This window comes from Brachyhypopomus gauderio, unplaced genomic scaffold (genome assembly GCF_052324685.1).
Source record: "Brachyhypopomus gauderio isolate BG-103 unplaced genomic scaffold, BGAUD_0.2 sc77, whole genome shotgun sequence".
Lineage (NCBI taxonomy): Eukaryota > Metazoa > Chordata > Actinopteri > Gymnotiformes > Hypopomidae > Brachyhypopomus > Brachyhypopomus gauderio.
In genome coordinates, this window is record NW_027506898.1 from 1,265,860 (window position 1) to 1,289,264 (window position 23,405).

The window sequence follows — 23,405 nt, forward strand, 5'->3', positions numbered from 1 at the left end:
CTCCTTACCAACCATTGTGTATTATTCAAACACACCTAATTCAGCTGGCTACTTGTTATCAAGAGTAAAACGCTTTTCAGCATGAGTTTGTCAACAAAGTAAGTTAACTAAATAACTTTAAACTTTAATACATGCTTGGATAGGCCAATATCGGTATCAAAGTGCAAATAAATATCGGTATCTGATTGGAAGTTCAAAAAGCTGGATCGGGACATCCCTACTGTGTATATTATGGAAGCTCTCACCCACACATAGAGCCATACACAACATGTATAGTGAGTGGGAATTGACAGTACTATCAGGAAAGGGAATAGCAGAAAATGCGTAATTCCACCTCCTCACACAGCAGTCCACATTAAAATGTGCCACTCCTTCAATATTCAATATTCTCATTCATTAATTCATAAAATCAAGCTTAAATTGTATGCTTTCTCATGTGTTTATTGATTTGTGTAAATCAGTTAATTGGCCTATATTGCTTCAGATAACTATTTGCAGCCTTCAATATGTTAATCCCGTCTTTGAAAGAAATTCTAACTTTTTATAGGTAGGTAATAATTGTTGATAATTACAGGCTGCAAACTGGAAATTTGGACACATTCATAAGTTTAACAGACCGTGACCATTGGTATTTTCTAGTATGTAGATTCCAGTGATGATGATTGGTTAATTAGCCAGTTTAGATTTCAAAGAGCTAGGGTAACCCCCCCTATTAAGCTCAGTTACCCATTAAGCACACATGCAACTTTGAACACAAATTATGCTAACAACAACAAGTTATTATCCTGCTTGATAACTAAATTACCGGTAATACATGTAGTTGTTTTTTTGTTCCATGCCTTTTACAGCCAATCATGCTGTTGCATATTCTGAAAACATCCTGTCAATGTTCCCTCTTCCTGGTGGCCATTTTGAAAGCCACATGAAAACTTTGATCTGGAGAGACCCCTCAGATTTAGAAAATTTAAAATAATCGAAGTTATTTACATTAACAATAATTTTAAATGTAAAATATTCTTGTGAGCTGTACCCATTAAGCACACCTCAGACTTTTGACTTTTAAACTTTAATAACTTTATAATAAATTATAAAACTTGTTACATGAGAGATTAACATCTCCTGCTAAACAGAATGAGACACATGAGACACACGCATTTGACCGTCTTCACACGCCACACATCCGATTTCTCACGCTGAAAAAAATCTAGTTTTTTAAATCTCTGATCTACATCTGATTCAACGAGTTACTAGTTCGCCAACCACTGGCGAACGATCAATTAAAAAAAGATTAAATCTCACTCCAAGTGATCTTGAAAAGTTGGCAAAAGAAGCTAACTTAGTCATTTTGATAGTGGGCTAATATAGATACATACAGCATTGCCTTCATTGTAAGGCTTATATAAGGCTTTTAATTTTTTGCGGCTCCAGACTTATTTGTTTTTTGTTTTTTTGGTCCAATATGGCTCTTTCAACATTTTGGGTTGCCGACCCCTACCCTAGGCTAATGTGGTGTGGCAGTTTCCTTCGGAATCAGTGGTGTTATAAAAAGGTTTCTAAAGGTTGATTTCTTGGTCATGGTTTCTGCTTTTTGTTTCTGAGAACGTTTGATCTTATATTGATGCCATACAAAACATGGAGCACTCCTGGGGTTCCTTGGGACCCTTCTGGACTGAGGTCTTGCAGCTTAAAGCCTTAAAGGAGATTCATTAGTAATTAACAAAAAACTGATGTTGGCTTCAAGCTATTTTAAAAATGATCCATATATGAATATTCTTCTTAAACTTTCAAATGTAAAAGCTTATCTCTGAAACAGAGATCAAAGTGTATTCTACTTGTTTGCTTTTTAATTGGTTTCTTTGTGAATTACACACTTTGGTAAGGCAAATGAAAGAATAAATTACAATGTGGGGTACACAAGAGCTTTAAGCCTTGCACAGTCATACCCCATACACACACACACACACACATCACAGCTGGAATGCAGTGGGTTTAATGATATGGCAGGTTTTCAGCTTTACTTGGATGAGACACATTACATATCTTTTATATTCCATTATTAGAATAAAGACAAACGTTTTTTTTTTGTTAAAAGAATAAAGACAAGACGTTTGTTATTCTTGTTGTCCGTTAAGACAACATTAAGACCTCACTCTTCTGGACCACCAAGCCACCCACACGGAGATGTATAGCTGCACGTAGATCAGGAACAGCTGCCCCAGCACTCCATACGTTGGTGCTTTTCCTGACATGCCATCCTGCTTCATCTCTCCAGGTTGTGATCAAGCTAAAGGAGATTAATGAGTTGTGTTGGACACTAAACTGACACCAAACTAATTAACTGCAGAGCAGTTGGCTGTAACTGACCCACATGGCTCTGCTGTCCCAGTGTCTGCCTTGCAAGGAGCTTGAGTAACTAGAGGAATAACCATGGTGAATGTAGAAGTACTGAATAATTTAGCTGCTGTTGCCTGTAGAGCAGCACTGGTACTGGACTCTCAAGACACTTTACAGTGGTGTCCCTTCCTTACCACTACTAGCTCAATTAGTTTGAAAGGAATTTAGACTTTTATCACCTATGAAGTTGAATCAAGTCTGTTTTGAGTTGCTAAAACATCATAGTAGATCAGGGGTCGCCCGCGGGCTTGTTTTAAAAACAGCTCACTATATTGCCATGCACCAAAGCGCTGCATCGTTTATGTTTTTGCTGCTATTAGCGATTGTCCGCGGTTGGTAGCGGTTTTCCCGCTTAGCAATTGACATGTGCACATGAACCCAATTACCCCCCCCCCCCCCCCCCCCCGCGCTCAACAACTTTCGTTCCCCCCCCCCCCCCCCCCCCCCAGCCCTCCGCAATAATTGGTATCCAAGAAGTAGCTCCCAACTTCAAAAAGGTTGGTGACCCCTGTAGTAGATCCTCATGACCAATACAACCCAGTCCGCAGATATCACATTTTACACTTTACTTTTCAACTTACTCGAAATTCAACTGCACCAGATGTTTTTTTTATGGTTTAAATCAGGCCTGTTGGGAAGCGAGGGAGGATGACAAATTTGGCCCAAAAATTTAGCTGGGTCCCAAAATCTAGATTGAACATAAAACCTCTACCTAAGTGGCCTCATTGTGACCAGAGCCTAGCTAAGTGGCACTAGTAATGTTCTCTCTCTACTGATATTCCCTGTCTTTCAGAATATCCCAATCTGTCAAACCATCGCTTCATTCTTTTCTGCTGTAGCTTAAAACAGTTAGCAATTGTAGATATAATGAAGCCTGCATCACCTTAAAATCACAAAATAAGATTAGGAATAGCTCGTTTTAAATGCATCCTTATCACTGCAAAAAATCCCAGAGGGAAGTCAACATAAAACGATGCTGTTTGAATTTGGCATTGCAAAAAAACACATGTAGGAGGTGATTTGTTCACTATTTTTAAACAGGCTTGTATGTGTATCGTGCATATTTGTTGTACAGTTTTTCTGTCCTCAAGACCAAGATTGTTGTGCAGTGTTTTCCGAGGACGCTATCCGGTCTGATCCTCTGTGTGTAGGCTGTAACGTGTGAGCGTGCCATTTTCCCCCCTTGATTCTGGGCATGGCGCCTACACGATCTCGCTGGGGCCATGGTGCTCGCGGGTGGCCTTGGGCTTGGCGAAGCAGCCACAGTCGAGTAGTTCATAGAGGAAGGCCAGCATCGCCAGGGAGAGGACGGTGATGATGAAGAGGAGGAGGATGACAAAGCAGGCGATGTTCCAGCCATCGTGAAATGGGTAGACCTGCTGAATCAGAGCCACGCTGTTGCTGGAGAGACTCATGGTGTTCTAGAGAAAGAGAAAAAGAAAACAAGGGATGGATGGTTGGATGGATGAATGCATAAACAAATGTATGGACCCATGGAGGGATAGAGAGAATTTTAGATGATCAGTAGACAGAAAGACATAAAGGGGGTAGGAGATAAATGGTAGACGTTTAAATTGATGGAGATTGACAGAGGTATAGATTGATGAATAGATGGGGTGAAAAAGATGGATGGGTGGATAGATGAATAGTTTAATTCATAGCTGAGGGAACAGGAAGGGACTGACACATGGGTAGAGAACACAGATATGAATAACATGAAGCCACTGACCTGGTTTGGTTGACTGAACTTGAGTGAAAAAGATCACACACTGCTGTCTGCATCTAAACGCCAATGTCTGCAGCATCATTCTCACCAAACCACTGTTGTTGGTTCCTCATGGATAATAGATTAGTGTGTGTGTATACACACGCATGCTGAGCAATAGTGTAGATGATTAGCTGTCTAGTTAGTTCTAAGACCAAATTTAAAAGGGGCCTGCTATATAAAAACATAATGATTATAAAATAAAAGTAGTATAAAATAAGCTATATGATATGGTGGAAAAATAACCAGAGCAGGTTTCTGCTAATGGCAAAAATCGCATGAAAATATCTCTGCATATGCGCTACCAGCATGCCCTCAGAGAGTTTTCAGCACCGCGGGTAGTGTGGTCACCCCAATCCGCAGCTTATTAAAGCCAGAGAAGGTCAACATGTTGGTTTTTTGGTCAGAAACATTAACATGTAAACATGTTGGAATAGGCTACACAATATCGACCCTCAACATTTTAAGTTATTACAGTTTAGCGCGTTTCGGGAAGTCCTGTTTTTCGGCAATTCCTGTTTAGGGGTCGCCACAGCGGATCAAACTCCTCCATCTTGCCCTGTCCTGTCCTCCACTGACACGCCAGCCACTCACATCCTCTACCACTGCATCCATAAACCTCCTCTTAGGTCTACCTCTCCTCCTCTTGCCTGGAAGTTCCATCCTCAAGACCCTCCTACCAATATACCTCTCCTCCCTCCTCTGTACATGTCCAAACCATCTCAATCTCGCTTCTCTAACTTTATCTCCAAAACATGCTACATGTGCTGGTCCTCTAATAAACTCATTTCTGATCCTATCCTTCCTTGTCACTCCAAATGAGAATCATCTCAGACACCTCCATCTCCCTCACCTGTCTTTGTCAGTGCCACTGTCTCCAGTCCATACAACATAGCAGGTCTCACTACTGTCCTATAGATCTTTCCTTTCATTCTAGCCGACACCCTTCTTTCACAGATCACCCCAGACACTTTATGCCATCCACACCACCCTGCCTGCACTCTCCTTTACCTCTCTTTCACTTCCTCCATTACTCTGTACCCTCGACCCTAAGTAGGTAAACTCATAGTCCAATTTCCGCTAATGCCCTGTTGGACAACAGCACCAGTGGCGGTCGTTGTTAACCCGGGTCTCGACCGATCTGGTATGGAATTGCTATTTGTGATCCGCATCATTTGATTTGGCGCAGTTCTTACACCGGATGCCCTTCCTTACGCAACCCTCCCTATTTATCCGGGCTTGGGACCGGCACTAAAATACACTGGTGTGTGTGCACCCTAGCTTTCTGTTTTTGTTTTATATTTTTCTTGCTCTTATTATATTTTCATTCATTATTCTTTCCTTCGTTTGTTATTCTGATAGGGTGACCAAACGTCTGTATTTCCCGTGACATGTCTGTATTTCACATCCTGTCCCGGGCGTCCCGGGTTTTTTTAAAGTGAGGAAATGTCCTGGTTTTTAAATTACCTTCATTGGACCATTAAGACTGGATTAAACTTTCGCGAGTGGCCGTAGTGCGCGACTCCACACGCGTTTATACATGACGCGTCATATTTGTAGTGTTTAGGGGTTTGTTTAAAAAATTTATCTATCGATTCAAATCGATCTTCATTTGAATGATTCGATATCGATTCATGAAACCTGATATCGATCTTTAGAATTAGCCAATTTTCCCCGCATATGCGTACCGTTTTAACGTCTCACGTTTTATCTCACGAGATCATCCTTTTTTTCTCGAGCACCGCCACTTGGCTGGGGTGATCAGTTAAGCATGGCTGCAGCAAGAGTAAAAAAAAATGTACCTCTGATCCACATCTGATTCAATGAGTTACTAGTTCGCTCTGGCGCCAACCACTGGCGAGCGATCGATCGCGATATAATACTTAATTTGTTTCCATTTTACACCGCCACCCCCTCCAGGTTCAAATCTCACTCCAAGCGATCTTGAAAAGTTGGCAACCTTGCAGATGTATGGTTACATTTTGGATTCAGAAACCATGATGGTAGGGAAGAGTTGGATAAAGGCACAGCTGTGTGTAAACTGTGCAACATGGAGGTGAAATATTGTGGGAATACCACAAATCTGAGAAATCATTTAACGCGACACCATCCTGATATTCAAAAAACGCCAGAACCCAAACAAACTCCACTAGAGAAGGCATTTGCGATTAAACAGTCTACAAGTTCTCCCCGTGCCAAAAAATAACCGAAGTGCTTGAAATCCACCTTATAAAGGTGTATGAACCCTGCAAACATGACTTTGTTCATTGCGCTGAAGCGCGGCGCGCGCAAAGTTACAAAATTCGAGAGGTGCACGACCTCGTGAAGCGACAGTGCACGAGCAGAGCCACCGCGATTACGTCGTTTTTGGCGCGCGGACCCTCACGCCGGTTGCGACGCGTCAAGTATAAAGCTGTGAAGTTTTCTCAATAGTTGGCAATATTGTTACTGCAAAAAGGAGCTGTCTCACTCCTCAACATCTTGATCAGCTCCTTTTCTTGCAGAAAAATTTGACAATCTCCAAGATGTCAAAAAGCAGTCATGAATAAATCTGTTTTTGGACCTTAATGTTTACAATATTCAGAACTATGTTTTAATTTAATAAATGTTTTTGTTACATGTAAAAGTAAAAACTAAAAAAAATTTTCGATAGATTTTTTTAATCGCGTCCCACCCCTTTTGGGACGCAATTAAAGTTTTAAAAATCAAATTAATCGGAAGCTTTGTAATTAATTAATCGAAATTAATCGCATTTCAATATTTAACATGAGAAATACTAATTTAAGTTTGAATGATGAATGAGTCAATGAACATAAGCATGAACTTCAACATCTTGCTTATTTTTCCACCAGTCTACTACACAGACCAATAGAGTGCAGAAAACAGAGCAAACAGTTTTCAGAACACTGGAAATTCTGACCAAAAATGTTGTTTAATTTTGGGAGTTTTGCTCAGGATACTGGAAGAATAAGAAGAACTTAAGTAAATCATAAGATGTTTTTAATACCATTTTAGATTGTAGACTTTCCCAGGGCGTCTCCATAGTGCCTAGAAGTGGTCTTCTGCATGCTCAAAGCAAATGACTGGATCTTCCATTCATCATCTATAATATGAGCTGTCACACCAAGATAATTCTTGTTGCTAACAGAGGTCCAGTGTAGGGGTTTATTCAGCTAAGGATTTTCATAGTCGAATCTGATTCGTCAGCTTTTCCCTTTGGTCGACTAATAGTCGAATCGGGTTTATTTTTTTATATATTTTTTAGAGCCCCTAAAACGTGGAATGTTTCTCCGTGCACGAGTTCCAGACATACAGAATATATGGATGCACAATAAGATCATGATGGAGATGACTGAAGAGGCTTCGCTGGTGGATGGGAAATTTAAATATAAGAAACTTCCAGATGGAAGTACAAAGTGTTATTTACACTTTATGTAGGAAGGAGTTCGCTTATCACAGGAGCACTTCCACCCTTCGTTACCACCTCAACGCAAAACATGTTGGGGCTAACGCGCAGGTCAGTAATGATAACTTGGCTGATAAATGTATTCCTAGTACGATAGGGTGAACAAACGTCCGTATTTCCCGGGACATGTCTGTATTTCACATCCTGTCCAGGGCGTCCCGGGTTTTTTTAAAAGCGAGGAAATGTCCTGGTTTTTAAATGACCTTCATTGGACCATTAAGACTGGATTAAACTTTCGCGAGTGACCGTAGCGAGTGACTCCGCACGCGTCTAAACATGACGCGTCACATTATTTGCAGTGTTGTTCCCAAATTCTTTGCCTCGAGGCTTCGTTTAATTTATGTCACCATCTATTTTAAATGTTTGAAATCCCGCTTTGTACTACTACGCAGCTCCGGTATCATTGTTTTACACTGACTGTTATAACTGACGCACAGGTTTAAGGCAGCGTGATTTGTTTTGATGGAAATGGCGGAAAACGAAGATAGCGGTGTCCGTAAAAGGGCAAAAATGTCAAAAGTGTGGGACCATTTTTCGCTGCGCAAGGTGGACAACGTAGTGCAGTGTATTTACTGTAAAACGGATCTGGCCTACCCAGGGCATAATTTGAGCCGGATCCTGGCGGAACAAATAATTATTGAACAAATAATTCTATAAAAGACATTTTTTAAACACAAGATCCACACTCAGGCTTCCTAAATCACATAAGAGTTCTCCCTTTTAGCGATGCCTTTCTGCGTCTCCATAAAGCTAAAAGCTAGTTATACTTTCGCGAGTGACCGTAGCGTGCAACTCCGCGAACGGCGGAAGCGTTCATACTTGACGTGTCACAATTCTGTGCAGTGTTGTCCGTAATGATATGTGGTAGTATAAAGAAACACCCCTCAAAAAAGGAATGAACATTTACCTGATGAATTTTAATGTTGCATTGTGTTTCAGGTTTGAAAAGGGCTGGAATTTAGGCTTAAAATGCACTTCTGCACTTAAAACACTTATAAAACACACGTAAATCATTTAAAAGTAATTTATATAAACGGATTGGCTTGTTATTTTGACATTTGTGCGCCTAAGCGTTGCGTTTTGTGTGCGATCCGGTGACATTGTTGGCCTCAGTGACCCCTTGTTTCATGCCGCTGTTTGCGTTCCGGCATCGTTTGATTTACAAATTAAGCACTGGGCCTACCATAACAGTACTTCCTCAATGCTTCAGCACCTAAACTGAAAGCATCCGCACGTGAACTGCGCTTCTCCAAGCGGAAAAACAGCCAATTGCTTGCTCATTTTAAGAGAACTTTCATGTTGCATTACACACTATCAATATTATTGTGTTAAAAACACAAGTGTGATTTTATCCGATTACTCGATTAATCGATGAAAAAATCGACAGAATACTCGATTTAAAAAATATTCGATAGTTGCAGCTATATATATATATATATATATATATATATATATATATATATATATATATATACACACTATTATATACAAATTAAAAACTCTGAATTGAAGCAGCCTGTGCTGTTTTGTTATAGTTAAAAATATATCAAAATGGGCTGAACTAACCCCTAAAGGCTAATAGGCTGTATTTGACATGTGCTCTTCTTGTCCATCATGCTGTCTGTGCCCTACATTGATATTAGTAACAGGCACACACCCAGTCGTTCTCTTCCCGATCTATCAAGATACTCGTGGAACTGCTTGGTCAGCTTGTGTCTGCGTCCAGGCAGTGCCTGGATGTGGGTGTGTTTTTATTTGACCTCTTATTTTGCCTTCTTTCATTACACTAATAAAACACAATAAAATGCAGACCTACCTTTGAGTGTGAGGGGCGATGCGGCTGCCTTCCAACTCTCTCACTCTCTCTCAGTCTCCCCTTCCTGCGTTTCTTGTCTCTTATCTATCGCTTGCTTCTCTCTGTCTGTTTTTCTCTCTCTCTCCTACTGTCTCTGCTCCTCCTTGTGGTACAGCCAGGATGTTCTCAGTTAGTGCTGCAACGCTGTTGGCCAGCTCTTCAGTCACTCAGCACAAAGGGTCTCATGAAGGATTCATGAAGGCTGCTGTGATTGGCTATGTTCCAGTAGCTGGGGGCTGACTTAAGAGGGAAACAATGCCAGTGTTGGCCCATCTAATCTGACCAAGAGAGCTGTATCCCTCAGGTTTTATTCGTGAACACATCTTTTGTTGCCTATTTTTCAAATCCTGCTTTTACTTCAAATGTACAATATTACCATGATGTAGCTTAGAGGGGAAATGCTGCTAGAAATCCAGCCCTCGGCTACTTCAATGCAGCCGATCACAAACAATTTTTCGTCCTTGCACCAATTTGTGGAATGAACTGCCACTCACTGTTCAAGCAACTAAGGCCCCCACAGTGTTCGCCTGAAGACTGATCTCTTTGAAAAGCACTGAAATGTAACCTAATCATACGCATCTAACGTCTTCCTGTATTTGCACTCTCACTGAAATATCTTTTTTGCACTCATGTTGTAATTTATTGACACATTTTGTCGTATGACATCTCTCAATCTAGCTTGCAGAAGTGACACTAGTTTCCTGTGGTGTCTCAGTTTAAGGGTATTTTTGGAGTTTTGTTGATGCTAGTGAATGAAACTTATTATTTTATTATCAAATATTTTTTTAATCATACGCTGGAAAATACCATCTGCTAAATGTCATAAATGTATGATATTAAATTACTTTTTACATATCCATGTGTCTGACTATGCATTCCTTTTATAGGATGTTGAACTTGGTGCTTGATCAGGCACATATATCATTCCTTCTTCATCTCCTCTTTTCCTCTGTCCCTCCTCTTCTCTTCCTTTCCCAGACTCCAGCAATGGGTCTTTCAATCTCAAAGCTCTCTCTGGGAGCTCAGGCTACAAGTTCGGAGTCCTGGCGCGAATCGTCAACTATATGAAGGTGAGTTTGCTGGCACAAGAAGCAGCCAGCAGGTGGATTTGCGTGACATTGTATAAAATAAATAAAGATAAATATAAAGAATGGCATTGTTCAAAAGTAAACAAACTTTTGTCTAAAATTTCCCACATTATGTACAAATTGTACAGTTGTTTTGAATGTTTTCTTTTGAAACACACATTAATCCAGTCATAAAATCAGCAGCTAAGGATATTGTTATTATTGGTATATATTGGTATTTTGCGAAGCAGCAGGTGGTTTGGATCATGAACACTGTTTGCTCAGACTTTTGCTTGACAACAATCTTTGGATCTGACTTTGCCAGGTGTACGTGTGAGCCTGTGTGAGCTTCCCTGTGTTGTCACACTGTGACTAATCCACATTACTTGTTCCACATAAATTGTATGATATTTCAGTAGTGTTTCTTGCAGTGTGTTTATCCCCAGAAGTGGTGGTTCATTAAAACATGACATTTAAACCCCCCCCACCCCCACCCACTCCTGTACTCTCAGACAAGACATCAGAGAGGTGACACTCATCCTTTAACCCTGGATGAGATTTTAGACGAGACCAAACTACTGGACATCAGCATGAAGCAGAAGCAGTGGCTCATGAGTGAGGTCAGTGTTGCACATGCACATTAAGGTCATCAGGGCTCCAACATTTTAACCGTTAACCAGTTTAACTGTAAATCGCTATAATTAAAAGTTGCAGCATACTTTCAAATCATGGTGTAACACCAGAAGCTAGAGATTCTGATCGAGTCCTAACCAGTGGGCAGGTTTCAAAGTAAACTAAACAGTTAAAAGCTCCACTGTTGTATGCAGAATGAGGCCTGGCATCATCAGTGGTGCCTTCACATTAGTGCTGGGCGGTATGACCAAAATTCTATATCACTGCATTTTTCGAAATTATATCTGTTTCACGGTAGATGTTTTCCCATGCATGATGTTAACTGCATTGATTGCGAAAATAATTACTGCAGTAAAGTGATTAAGAGTACTCTATTTCACTGTTAGAAAAATGTCTCCACATAAGTATTACATGTAAATACAGATTTGCATGGCCTCACATGATCAGTTTTTGAAATGGTAGCAGTGAATGAATCTATAGCATGACAGTTGCAGTCAAAATGCAAAATCTTTTATTTAAAACATCAAAACTGTAGGTTTATACAACTTGTGTGAACACGTAATATTATAAGTTGCACACCAGTTTGTTAATAACAAATAAGAGGTATTTAGATATAGAGTAGACAGGGCTGTTTGTCAATGGTTGTTTTGTACTGAAAAGTCCCAAATATCTAACCTTTAATTAAATAACATAATATTTAAACAAATAAATAATGACAGTGGTCGAATACTGGGGAATTGCATTTCCTGATGCAGTGGCAGACTATCTAATGTGACTCTAAAGTACTTCCAAGGCAGTGTGGCTGTGTCCATCACAATGGCTTGATTGTTTCACAAACTGCCTTTGATAATCACGCACATTCAGTAGTGGTTCCCACTCTTAGCCTTTATGTACTGACTCCCTGAATCTTTTATTATATAATGAACTGTAGATGGTGAAGGACCTAAACTGTTTGCAATCTGTCTGTGAAACATTGTTTCTCAAATTCTCAAAGCAAGTCTCTTTCAAAATTTTTAAGTCTTTCTTAAACCATAACCCACCCTTGCTTTCAAAACAGTTAAACTGCTAATTTTGAAACCTTCCAGAACAATTTTGCTTGTATAACCTTAGTCTTATGTTGCCTCTTTCCCAATTTTTTATATTTACAAAATGCAATCGGGTTTGTCAGTGAAAACATTGAAAATGTTCTTTATACATTTAAGTTTGTGTGTGAGAAAATTCAAGTAATATTACAAATTATAGTATAAAAATCTATTGCATTTTTGGAAAGTGTCTAAAGTGTCTTTTTCTTGAAACTGTTATGGTAATATCTGACATTCCATGGATGGGAACCGTTACTGTATGTATGTCTTTATTTCTCTTGTTCTCTCGCTTTACCAGGCCTTGGCAAGCAATCCGAAGATAGACGTCCAGGACGGAAAATATGCCTTTAAGCCCAAATACCGCCTGAAAGATAAAAAAGCTTTACTAAGGCTGCTGGACAAGCAGGACCAGCAAGGCCTGGGAGGGATTTTGCTGGACGATGTGGAGGAAGGCCTCCCCAATGCGGCCAAGGCTATTAAAGTAAAGCCAGCTTAAAATGGATTGTGGTCCTCTAGCAGCAGCTAGAAATGTAGAAATGTATCTCATGGCTAATAGTGAATGGAATGTAGAACCAACCTCACAGCACAAGGCTCACTGTAGCACTTTAAACAATGATCACAAAGACTAGCATTGCTAAAAGTATGTGCAAATTAACAGTGACAGGTGCATTTGAGCACTGGATATTTTATTGTTGTCATATATTCACAACAGCAGATGGCACAGCTAGGCCTTACTATTAGCCGTATCTCAAAAATGAGGGTCTCCTAGATTGGTGCTTAAAGCTACCATTTCTCACATCTACAGCACCACATGTAATAGATGAAGAGAACCAGAAATACTGTTAAAATTAGACCATGTTATCCAATAACTCAAATTCCTCAAATAACTTCAGATTGTAATGATATAAAAAAATAGCCAGCCTTAATTTATTTAAATTATTTCGCCTAGTTAGCTGAATGTTTAGTGCTGTTTGTTCACCTGTGCGCAGGCTCTAGGTGACCAGATCATATTTGTGACCAAGCCAGACAAGAAGAAGATTCTCTTCTACAATGACAAACACTGTCAGTTTGAAGTAGATGAAGGTGAGTAACTGGAGTTTACAAAAGTGATTTGAGAGTCTTTTTTAACAAGTGTGAAGAAATATATTGCTATTCATGTACAGACATGCATATATACCGTATTTTCCGGACTATAAGCCGCTACTTTTCCCTCATGCTTTGAACCATGCGGCTTATAATGAGATGCAGCTTTTCTGTAGATAAATTTTCCCCCGTCAGGGGGCAGAGCAGAAAGTGAATCAGGTGGTAGGTCAAAGTTGTAAATCAAAGAAGAAAGTGCTCATTTTCATTTAGCGCATGCAAGCAGCAGGCACAACGGAGAATTTTATTCAAACCAACGTGTGTTGTGCCAAATTCCGACTCCCCTCTTTCGTACACGCATAAAGACGCTACAGATGATATTCGAGAGTTTCAGTGATTATAACTCATTGAGCGCTCTAGTTTTGTCCTAACTACAGGGTACCCGCGGGTCTTAAAATGTCTTAAATTTAGTTTTACATATTCAACGTCTAAAAATGTCTTAAAATGTCTGGAATTTTAGGAGGGAGGCATTAAATAAGTGTGTTGCTCAGTTTTTCTGTTTTATTTTACCGATGTATATCCCACAATAATGATCATTTTCGCAACGGCCGTATACTCCACCTGGTGCATGGCAGTAGTACGTCACCCAACAGGTGGAAACAGCAGACGAATGCTTTAGCTGCCTAACAAGCTGCTTTTCTTATTTGAGGGCTGCGGCGGGAACAACATTACAAGGCTCCGATGCAGACATGGGAAAATGTTGATTCAATGAAGTGGCTGGAGGATGAAAAATATTGTGGCTGGCTGAAACCTTCCAGTGATTCGTATGAGGCGTGATGAGAACTTGCCGAAAAACATTCAAACTTGGTACAATGGGCTGTAAAGCGATGGATTCTCATATGAAATCTGAAAAACACAAGCGATATGATAGCACTTGTAATAGTAATATGCATATAGAGTCATTCGCTGCTAACTGCAGTTTAACTGTAAGTGCCAAAAATGATTTGTCTACGTGTAGGGGGCGACCAAACATCCGTATTTCCCAGGACGTATTTCACGTCCTGTCCCGGGTTTTTTTTTAAGTGAGGAAATGTCCTGGTTCTTAAATGACATTCATTGGACCATTACAATTTAAATGTACAGGTACTAGGGCACTGCGCATGGCGCTGCGTGTGCCGCAATCCCAGAGCCGTGTCAAGCTTGGTTTATACTTGACGCGTCGCGACCGGCGAGAGGTTCCGCATGTCGACAATGACGTAATCGTGGTGGCTTCGCCCCTGTGCCCAACAATTTACACTCACCACCCCCTCCAGGTTCAAATCTCACTCCAAGCGATCTTGAAAAGTTGGCAACCCTGGTATTAGTTTTTCTTGTGAGAGGTATTAAAAAGGTCTTAAAAGTCATTGAATTTGAGATTTAAAAATGTGCAGATACCCTGTAACTAGATATTTAAACATAGTACTGCTGTAATACTATGAAGGCATGTGGTCAGAGGTGAACTTCGGTATAGCCAGTGTTTTTTATTTAAAATAATTAACATTAACAAATAATGTGAATAAAAGCTGAGAAATATTTTTCCCCAAAATGATGCCTCTTGTACATCATCGTAGTATCTCGCCTGTGCCTGTGTCATTTCCAGTCAAAAATATAATCTCTGCCAGTTGAGTACCCCTGATCTATAATATGAGCTGTCACACCAAGATCATTCTTGTTGCTAACAGAGGTCCAGTGATCCCCAGTCAGAGCCACATTTGTGGCGCTCTTCACAATAACCTGTTTTATTTCCCTTTCCTCATCATACAGCTGCTGGATTTTCTTTGACATTGTCTTTCTGGACGGCAGTTCGTAACTTGCATCAGTTGACGCAATTTGCAGCACTTCTTATAAGCCTTTATCTTCGACCACAGAGAGCAAACAACACTGCAAATAATGTGACGCGTCACGTTTAAATGCTTCCGCCGCTCGCGCAAGGTGTACTCGCGAAAGTTTAATCCAGTCTTAATGGTCCAAAAAAATTTTTTTAGTTCGTTAATTTTCCTGTAATTAATTTATCGAAATTAACGCATTAAAGTCCCACCACTAATATATATATATATATATTAGTGGTGGGACTTTAATATATATATATTAGGGGTGGGCATAGATTAATTTTTTTAATCTAGATTAATCTCACTGAAATCTTGAAATTAATCTATATTAAAATGGCTCATATGCGTGCTACCCAAGTAATGACTAAAAGTCAGTTTTTGAGATAGGGTTTCTTAATACAGAGGGTGCATTAGACCAGGGGCTCATCTCCTGTTTCCAAAATGCATCAATGACTGCTTGAGAAAGCTGTTCTACTTTGATACTTGAAGAAAAAAAAAAAACATGCTCAATAAAATGTAGGCTACTCGTGTTCAATGGTTTATTCAGTTAAACATGAATTTGTAAGCCTACATACTGTACATTAAAAGGGGTTGATAACATGTTTATTCAGCTAAACATGATATTTGAAATGTAAGCCAACATTTAGTACATTTAACCTCACGAACGTAATTTGGCGGGAACTTTTTCAAAAGCCGGTTTTGGTCCTCTGCAGTTTTAACGGTTAAAAATAAATATTTAAATGACGACGAATCTAGCGCTAGGATCATGCAGAAAACGACCGCTCCGAGCTCCGCTTCGGTAACACTTTACGTTCATAAAAATGAATTTTCCATGAAGCAAACCTGGCGACTTCGTGGCTGCATCCATGTAAACACACGTACGATTTGTAATTCACAGGTTTAAAAACTCGTTCTCGCCCCTACTGTGCAATTTGGTTAGGAATACAGCCGAGCTAAACTATCAAGTTGAAAGTCATCATAGTTTGCTTACCCATTTTGACCCAGTTCCCAACCCAACTTTAAGAATAGATTAATGGCGATAATTTTTATATCGCCCGATAAGAGTATCAAATTAACGAACGCCGTTAACGTCGTTAACGGCCCACCACTAATATATATATAAATATATATATAAATATTATAAGTATAAATGTTATAACTTATAATAAAAGCAACTGTTATATTTTGTGGACCTACAGTATCACAGTTAATACCTGTTGTATTTACACATTTAGTTTTGAGTTCAAATTAATCAACAATCTCACACAGACTGGCAAACATAACTAATTCCCCAACAAGACTGAACATTCTTCACCCTGGACAGTTTCCATTTTGTGTGGTCTAAAACACTGTTTGCTTGAGGACAAAAGGAAAAATGCATAGAAAAAGCTAAGTAGCTAGTTACGTTTTTAACAATACCCCTGTAGATGTTGACATGGCTTCAAAGTACCAAAATGTTCGTGGACCAGGTATTATAAATCTAATAAGGAAAGGCAATAATTTACCTTTCAACTGAGAACCATTCCACACATCAACTCCAAAACAATCCCCATCTCTTCCTAATAATCCCTCTGGCAGGTATCTTGTCTCTTCCAAAGTCACAGGCACAGATTCAAACGCGATATACCATAAGATTACATTTTACTTACTATTTTTAGTAGGGGTGACCTGCAATAGTCGCTGATTCGACTATAGTTGACTATACCCCCTAGTTGACTATGAATGTCATAGTCGAATGTACCATTCTAACTGCATGGCGGTGCCCAAGGATGCAGCTAAGCATTAGTTGTTACATGAAATGTCTTCATTATATATAGCCTTTTGTCAAATAAAATCATCCTAATTTCTGTTAATAAATATTTTTAAATGTTTTTATAGGCATCTTCCTTACTACACATTAATAAATCACACCCTGCAGTTGCACAATCCAAACAAGTGGAGCTGAACACGCTACAGAATACGCAGCATCTGCCGAGATTATAATGGCTACTAAGAAACTTCAAAAGTATTTTGAAAAAGATAAAGATGAATCGAACAAAGTAAAGTGCAAGTTATGTCATCAACGTCTTTCATTTCGCACGACAACAACCAACATTGCATACCATTTAAAACGTGTAAGGCGAAAAAAAAAACAGTTCAGGCATTTGTTGTTTCGGTTGTGTCGTCTCGTCGCGGTGCGTCTCAGCAAGTAGGCCTATAAACATTTTTTTGTTGTTGTTTGCTTTTAAACTGTTACTTGAACCTTTCCTTATATTTTTTTGCTGTTGTGTGGCAATTTTTTTATATTTTCAGGCAGGCATATTTTATTTAAAATATTTTTGACATTTTGCACAGTGCCTGTCTGACGATATACACAATGCGTTCTATATACACAATGCGCACTGACGGTTAATGTTCTCTAACGTTTCATAAAAAATAAATGAGTAAATAAAAGTTTAATAAAGCCAACCTACCATGTTTATTCATTTATCTGAGTGTTTTAGGTTTTTACTTTGAAGAGGAAAAAAGTCCTGAATGAGAATGCGATCTCGTTTAAGGTGCTCTAAAAAAAATAAATAAACCCGATTCGACTATTAGTCGACTAAAGGGAAAAGCTCACGAATCAGATTCAACTATGAAAATCCTTAGTTGAATACACCCCTAATTTTTAGGTTTATGTGCAGTGGCAATAATACATTTGATATAGTATGAGCAAGAAATTTAATTTACTTAAGAAATTCCAATTCTCATTGAATCTTAATATTACAATGTATAAATTACGACCACTAATTTAGTAGATTTTACTCTACCACAAAGTTAATTTTTTCAGTGTAGTTAAGTGTTTAAAAAAACCATAGTTTAAATAAATAAATTGTAATCTGAGTAAGTCTAGGACACTGATTCAGGGTCTTTGCCATGTCCATGTCCTGTAGAGTTTCAGAAGCTGTGGCGTAGTGTTCCGGTGGATTCTATAGATGAAGACAAGATTGAAGATTACCTGAAGAGACAAGGCATCTCATCAATGCAAGAAACCGGACCAAAGAAAATAGTGAGTCACCCTCACACACAGTTTTCTTTTTCCGTGCAAATTCGCATCTTAGACCCAGTTCGTTTTTTAAATTTCAAAACATAAGTAGAATGATGATATCATTTTTATATAGTCATGATATAAAATCATCAGATCACCCACCCCTAACTGCAAACGTATAGGGGTTGGACAATGAAACTGAAACACCTGTCATTTTAGTGTGGGAGGTTTCATGGCTAAATTGAACCAGCCTGGTGACCAATCCTCATTAATTGTACATTGCACCAGTAAAAGCAAAGTGTGAAGGTTCAATTAGCAGGGTAAGAGCATAGTTTTGCTCAAAATATTATAATGCACACAACATTTTGGGTGACATATCAGATTTCAAAAGAGGACAAATTGTTGGTGCACATCTTGCTGGCACATCTGTGACCAAGATAGCAAGTCTTTGTGATGTATCAAGAGCCACGGTATACAGGGTAATGTCAGCATACCACCAAGAAGGATGAACCACATCCAACGGTGCCATGTATCAGAATGACAATGCACCAATACACACAGTAAGATTGGTTTGATGAACATGAAAGTTAAGTTGAACAACTCCCATGGCCTGCACAGTCACCAGATCTAAATATTATTGAGCCAATTTGGGATGTTTTGGAGGAGCGAGTCAGGAAACGTTTTTCGCCACCAGCATCACGTAGTGAACTGGCCACTATCCTGCAAGAAGAATGGCTTAAAATCTCTCTGACCACTGTGCAGTACTTGTATATGTCATTCCCAAGATGAATTGATGCTGTATTGGCCACAAAAGGAGGCCCTACACCAGAGGTCACTAACAGGCGGACCGCGGTCTGGATCCGCACCCAAACGCAGTCCTGTCCGGACCCAATCAGATTCCTGATTAACTCTTGCACCCATTAGAATAGAAATTTGCAATCATCCAACCATTATGGTAAAACAGCAGAACGCCACACGTGGTGTAAATCAGCCAATCAAATCCGTCCATCTGCTCACATGCGGAAGATGATATGCACAGCTGCTGGCTTTGGTCTGAGTGAGACGTATATGCATGGCACAGCAGAGAGAACAGAAAGAAAGACAAGGGGGAAAAAAGGAGTATGGCATGCTCAAAAATTAGAAAGGTGTACACAGAAAATAGGACTTTTAAATCGGAATGGACTGATAAGTACTTCGTTCTACCAGACAGCAGGACAAAACCTATATGTCTCATTTGTTCAGAGACTGTCGCCATCGTCAAAAGCAGTAATATCAAGCGGCATTACGAGACGAAGCACAACACTTTTTCCCAAACATACCCACTTGCCTCAGCAGTGAGGGTACAGAAAATAAGAGTTAAAAGCTCAATTTGATCGCTTGACAAGGATATTAACACAGTCACTTACTGCCCAACAGCGTGCTAACGAGTGCTCCCTTAGTTACGTGGATTTTGGGCAAACATAAAAAAGCATTTAGTGATGGAGTGGTTGTGAAGGAGTGTATGACTGCAGTTGCAGAGAGCTTACTGGAGGGAAAGCAAGGGAGGGATGAGCTTTGTGAAAAAAAAAAAACCAAATTCCACTTTCAGCCACATCAGTTAGAAGTAAAACAGTAGTGTTAACCCAGGATGTACTTACACAGCTCAATGAAGCCATTCAGAAAACACAGTGTATAAGTCTGGCTATAGATGAGAGCACTGATGTATCTAACAATGCCCAGCTTTTAGTTTTTGTAAGGTTCTTCAACAAAGATGAAAAGCAAATCTGTGAAGATCTCTTGGGTGTAACATCCTTGCAGACCAGCACAACAGAAGATATCTATGTGGCAATAAAGATGATGTTGGATGAGAGGGGGATAGAAATGAAAAAAGTAGTTTCTGTAACCACAGATGGAGCCCCTGCCATGTTAGGGAGAGAGAATGGAGCTGTGGCAAGATTAAAAGAGCACAATTCTGAGCTTATCTCTTATCATTGTATTATACATCAATCTGTTCTGTGTGCCATACTGTCAGATCAGTATGCCGAGGTGATGAACACAATTATGAAGATGATAAACTTCCTGAGGGCATCATCATCACTTAAACATCGCAAGATCAGGGAGTTTTTGAGAGATGTTCATGCAAATGCTGATGACCTTCTTCTGCACAACAATGTGAGATGGCTCAGCAAAGGCAAAAGTTTTGGAGCGATTCAGGTCCATCAGAAGTGACATAGCAGCTTTCTTAAAACAACAAAAGAACCCAAAAGCAACACAATTTTCAGAATTTTTAGAAAATGTGGAAAAGATGGATATTGTTGCCTTTTTAGTTGATGTCACCTCACACCTGAATGAACTCAACTTAAAACTACAAGGCAAAGAAAACTCAGTTGTTGATTTGATAACAGCTGTGCATGCATTCCAGAAAAAAACTAGAGCTGTTTAAGCAAGACCTTCAGGAGGAGTGCACACACTTCCCAACAGTACAGGGACAAGTTAAAGTTGACAAGTCCTGTTTTGTTAATTTTGTTGACAAACTGATTGTGAATTTTGGAAAACGTTTTGACAGTTTCACACTTGGACAGCAGCTCAGCCTCTTCATTCAGGACCCATTCCTTATCACGGATATCAGAGAGTTTTCAAAAGAAGCCACTGAAACCTTCAAGTGGGCAAATGCTGGGTCTCTGCAACTAGAACTTGCAGATCTGCAGGCAAATGTGGCCTTGAAGGAGCAACAGAGAGGTGGTGATGCGGCATCTTTTTGGATCCAGATAGTTTCAGAGACAGCTTTCCCAAGTCTAAAGAAGGTTGCCCTGTATATTTTGAGCATGTTTGGCTCAACATACTGCTGTGAAGCAGCTTTCTCCACCATGAACATTATTAAAACTAAATATCATTCCAGACTCACGAACGAGCACCTCCACATGTGCCTAAGAATGGCCCTGACCCCATTTAAGCCCAGATTCAAAACCCTTGCTGGACAACAAAGAGCTAATTTCTCTCATTAAACAAAGTAAACACGCTGTGAATTCAGTTCATGTTGAGAAGTTTCATTGTTTGAAATAAGTTTAAAAGACAATGTTTTGTAAGACAAGCACTTTATTTTAGATTTATGTTGAGAAGTTTTATTATGGGTGAATTATTGATTTCACTGCAAACCAAATTAAAAACTAAAGATATTTTAATTTTATTTTAAAAATGCTAAAAGTGCCATCTTTATATATAATTGCTGTTTTGCTGAAAATAAAATAAAATTTGATGTTCCGGACCCTTGCTTGTGGTACATTAAAAATTTGGACCTCGGTTAATTTTAGTTGGTCACCACCGCCCTACACCATACTAATAAATGTTAGTTTAATTGTCCAACCCCAAGCTTGTGCTCTCATTACCTGTTGATCAACTGAGCTGTTTAATCAGCAGTCTTCCACCAGCTTGTAACACTGCATCACACTATTTTATTTGTACTCACCCATCTCCTTCCTGTGTCTGATTCATTGCTGTTATTTCTCATTTTCTTTGTAGCCTGTGAGCATTGAGTTCTCCTATGAATAGGAAGCAAATAATAATAAAAAAACACCTGCATGAACATTTTTCCATTTAGTTGTACTTATGAGGGCAAAGCATACTATACACAAGCTTGTCAGGCAAGGTTTTTAAGCATTTACAGAGTGCAAACAACACTCTAAAAAACCTCTACACTTCAGAACAGTAAGTGGAAAACCATGAATTTTCCATCCCAGATGTAACAAAGTAATTACTTACACAAGCAGCTATCAAAAAAGGAAGTTTTGGTGGGAGCAGTTAATTTGTTTTCTCAGGATTGGCCTGTGTCTGTGCCCCTTCTCTGCTGCTTCTGTTCTCAGGCAGGTGTCTTTTGCGTCTTTTGCAGGTCCCCATTCAGAATAGGAAGAAACCAGGTACCCAGAAGAAGAGACGGTTCAAGACTCACAACGACCATCTGAATGGAGTGTTGGAGGACTACTCAGAGGGGGTCCCTTCCAAGAAGTGAAACGTATACCCTCTTCCCTCACATTTGAAATAAAGAACTCAGAAAGTGAAGATGGCAATGTGCGTTTCCCCTGGTACACTGTGTTCAATCAGAGCTGTCTCATTGCCAAAATTGCAGTTTCTCTCACTCCCCCTCTCACACTCGCACAAACACAACTAATGGAGACAATGCAAATGTGAACTCACTGTAAATATTTTTTCTTTTATTTGCTTCTGTTTTTTGTCTGTGCTATAAGCAGTATGTTGAAGGCTCTTTTTTGTTTTAGAATAAAACTTGAAATGAAGAAAGTGAATCACATTTTGTGCCTCTGTTTTGTTTAAAACATTTTTTTAAATGTTTTAATGTCATGATTGGTTGCTTAGTGATGGCAGATATATTGACACTCTTAGTTATTGGTACATGACAGATAATAGGACCATATATTTTCAGCTCCTTCAATATTTTTTATTCAGTTATATTAATGCAATAAGTCAAAAATGAGAGACCATACTGTTGGAACAACCACATGCTTGTGTAGATGCACAATATGCATTTTCACATGTTCCGTACACACTTTTGACATGTTCCACACCCATTGTTGTTTTCTATTGTGTTTTATTTCTGTGAGCAATGACATAAAGAAGTTGTTAATGGTCACCTCTCCCTAATCACTGCTGTACCAAGTTGGGCCACACTGCAATCAAGTGGGATTTTAACAACACTTCAGTGGAAAGTCTTTTTAACTTGCATGGGATTAGCAGGTGTTTGTGATGCTATGATTTCATCTATGACACACTCGTTGCTTTTAAAAGGTTTATTATAGTGCAAGTAAATGAGAAAGAAAAGGAGTTGGACTACAGATGGGTTTAAGATGATACGTTGCCAGTCAGACACATCTATTGTTGTATCATGATTAAAAGTACTTGTATGCAATCGGTGAGAAATGTTGGTGAGTAGTACATAAAGACACTGTCACCCTATGTGACTTTAGTAAATGAGGCACAGCTCTGGTACTGGAGGCTTCACAGTGTAGTTTTTGCTGCTATATTGCACCTAACAGGTTGCCAGCTAGAGACCTGCAATTTGCATAATACCATTTATAGGTGTGTGTGACTGTTACTTTCTACACGTGTATGAAAATTTGCCTTTTATATAGCAGAAGTTAAACATCTGATCAGCTCATATAAAGGCTACGAAAGGCCAGAGTTGTATAGTAACGAAGTA

The 23,405-nt window shown here is 39.3% G+C and overlaps 2 protein-coding genes across 2 annotated transcripts in view; one reads left to right on the top strand and one right to left on the bottom strand.

The window, feature by feature from the left end:
• The window catches only part of gtf2e2 (general transcription factor IIE, polypeptide 2, beta), a 36,215-nt gene extending 13,721 nt beyond the window's left edge, over positions 1–22,494 (top strand). Inside the window, exons 3-8 of the mRNA XM_076990704.1 lie at positions 10,459–10,550; positions 11,060–11,167; positions 12,561–12,743; positions 13,252–13,345; positions 18,123–18,238; positions 22,083–22,494. Of these exons, the coding sequence (XP_076846819.1) occupies positions 10,459–10,550; positions 11,060–11,167; positions 12,561–12,743; positions 13,252–13,345; positions 18,123–18,238; positions 22,083–22,202 (713 nt within the window). The 3' untranslated portion in view covers positions 22,203–22,494. The remainder of the gene's footprint in view (positions 1–10,458; positions 10,551–11,059; positions 11,168–12,560; positions 12,744–13,251; positions 13,346–18,122; positions 18,239–22,082) is intronic.
• smim18 (small integral membrane protein 18) lies at positions 2,849–9,598 on the bottom strand. The gene is made up of 2 exons (XM_076990706.1): positions 9,442–9,598; positions 2,849–3,815 (listed from the first exon to the last, which is right to left on the bottom strand). The coding sequence occupies exon 2, from the start codon at positions 3,807–3,809 to the stop codon at positions 3,597–3,599; it is 213 nt and encodes a 70-aa protein (XP_076846821.1). The 5' UTR covers positions 3,810–3,815; positions 9,442–9,598; the 3' UTR covers positions 2,849–3,596.
• Positions 22,495–23,405: the final 911 nt, after the last annotated feature.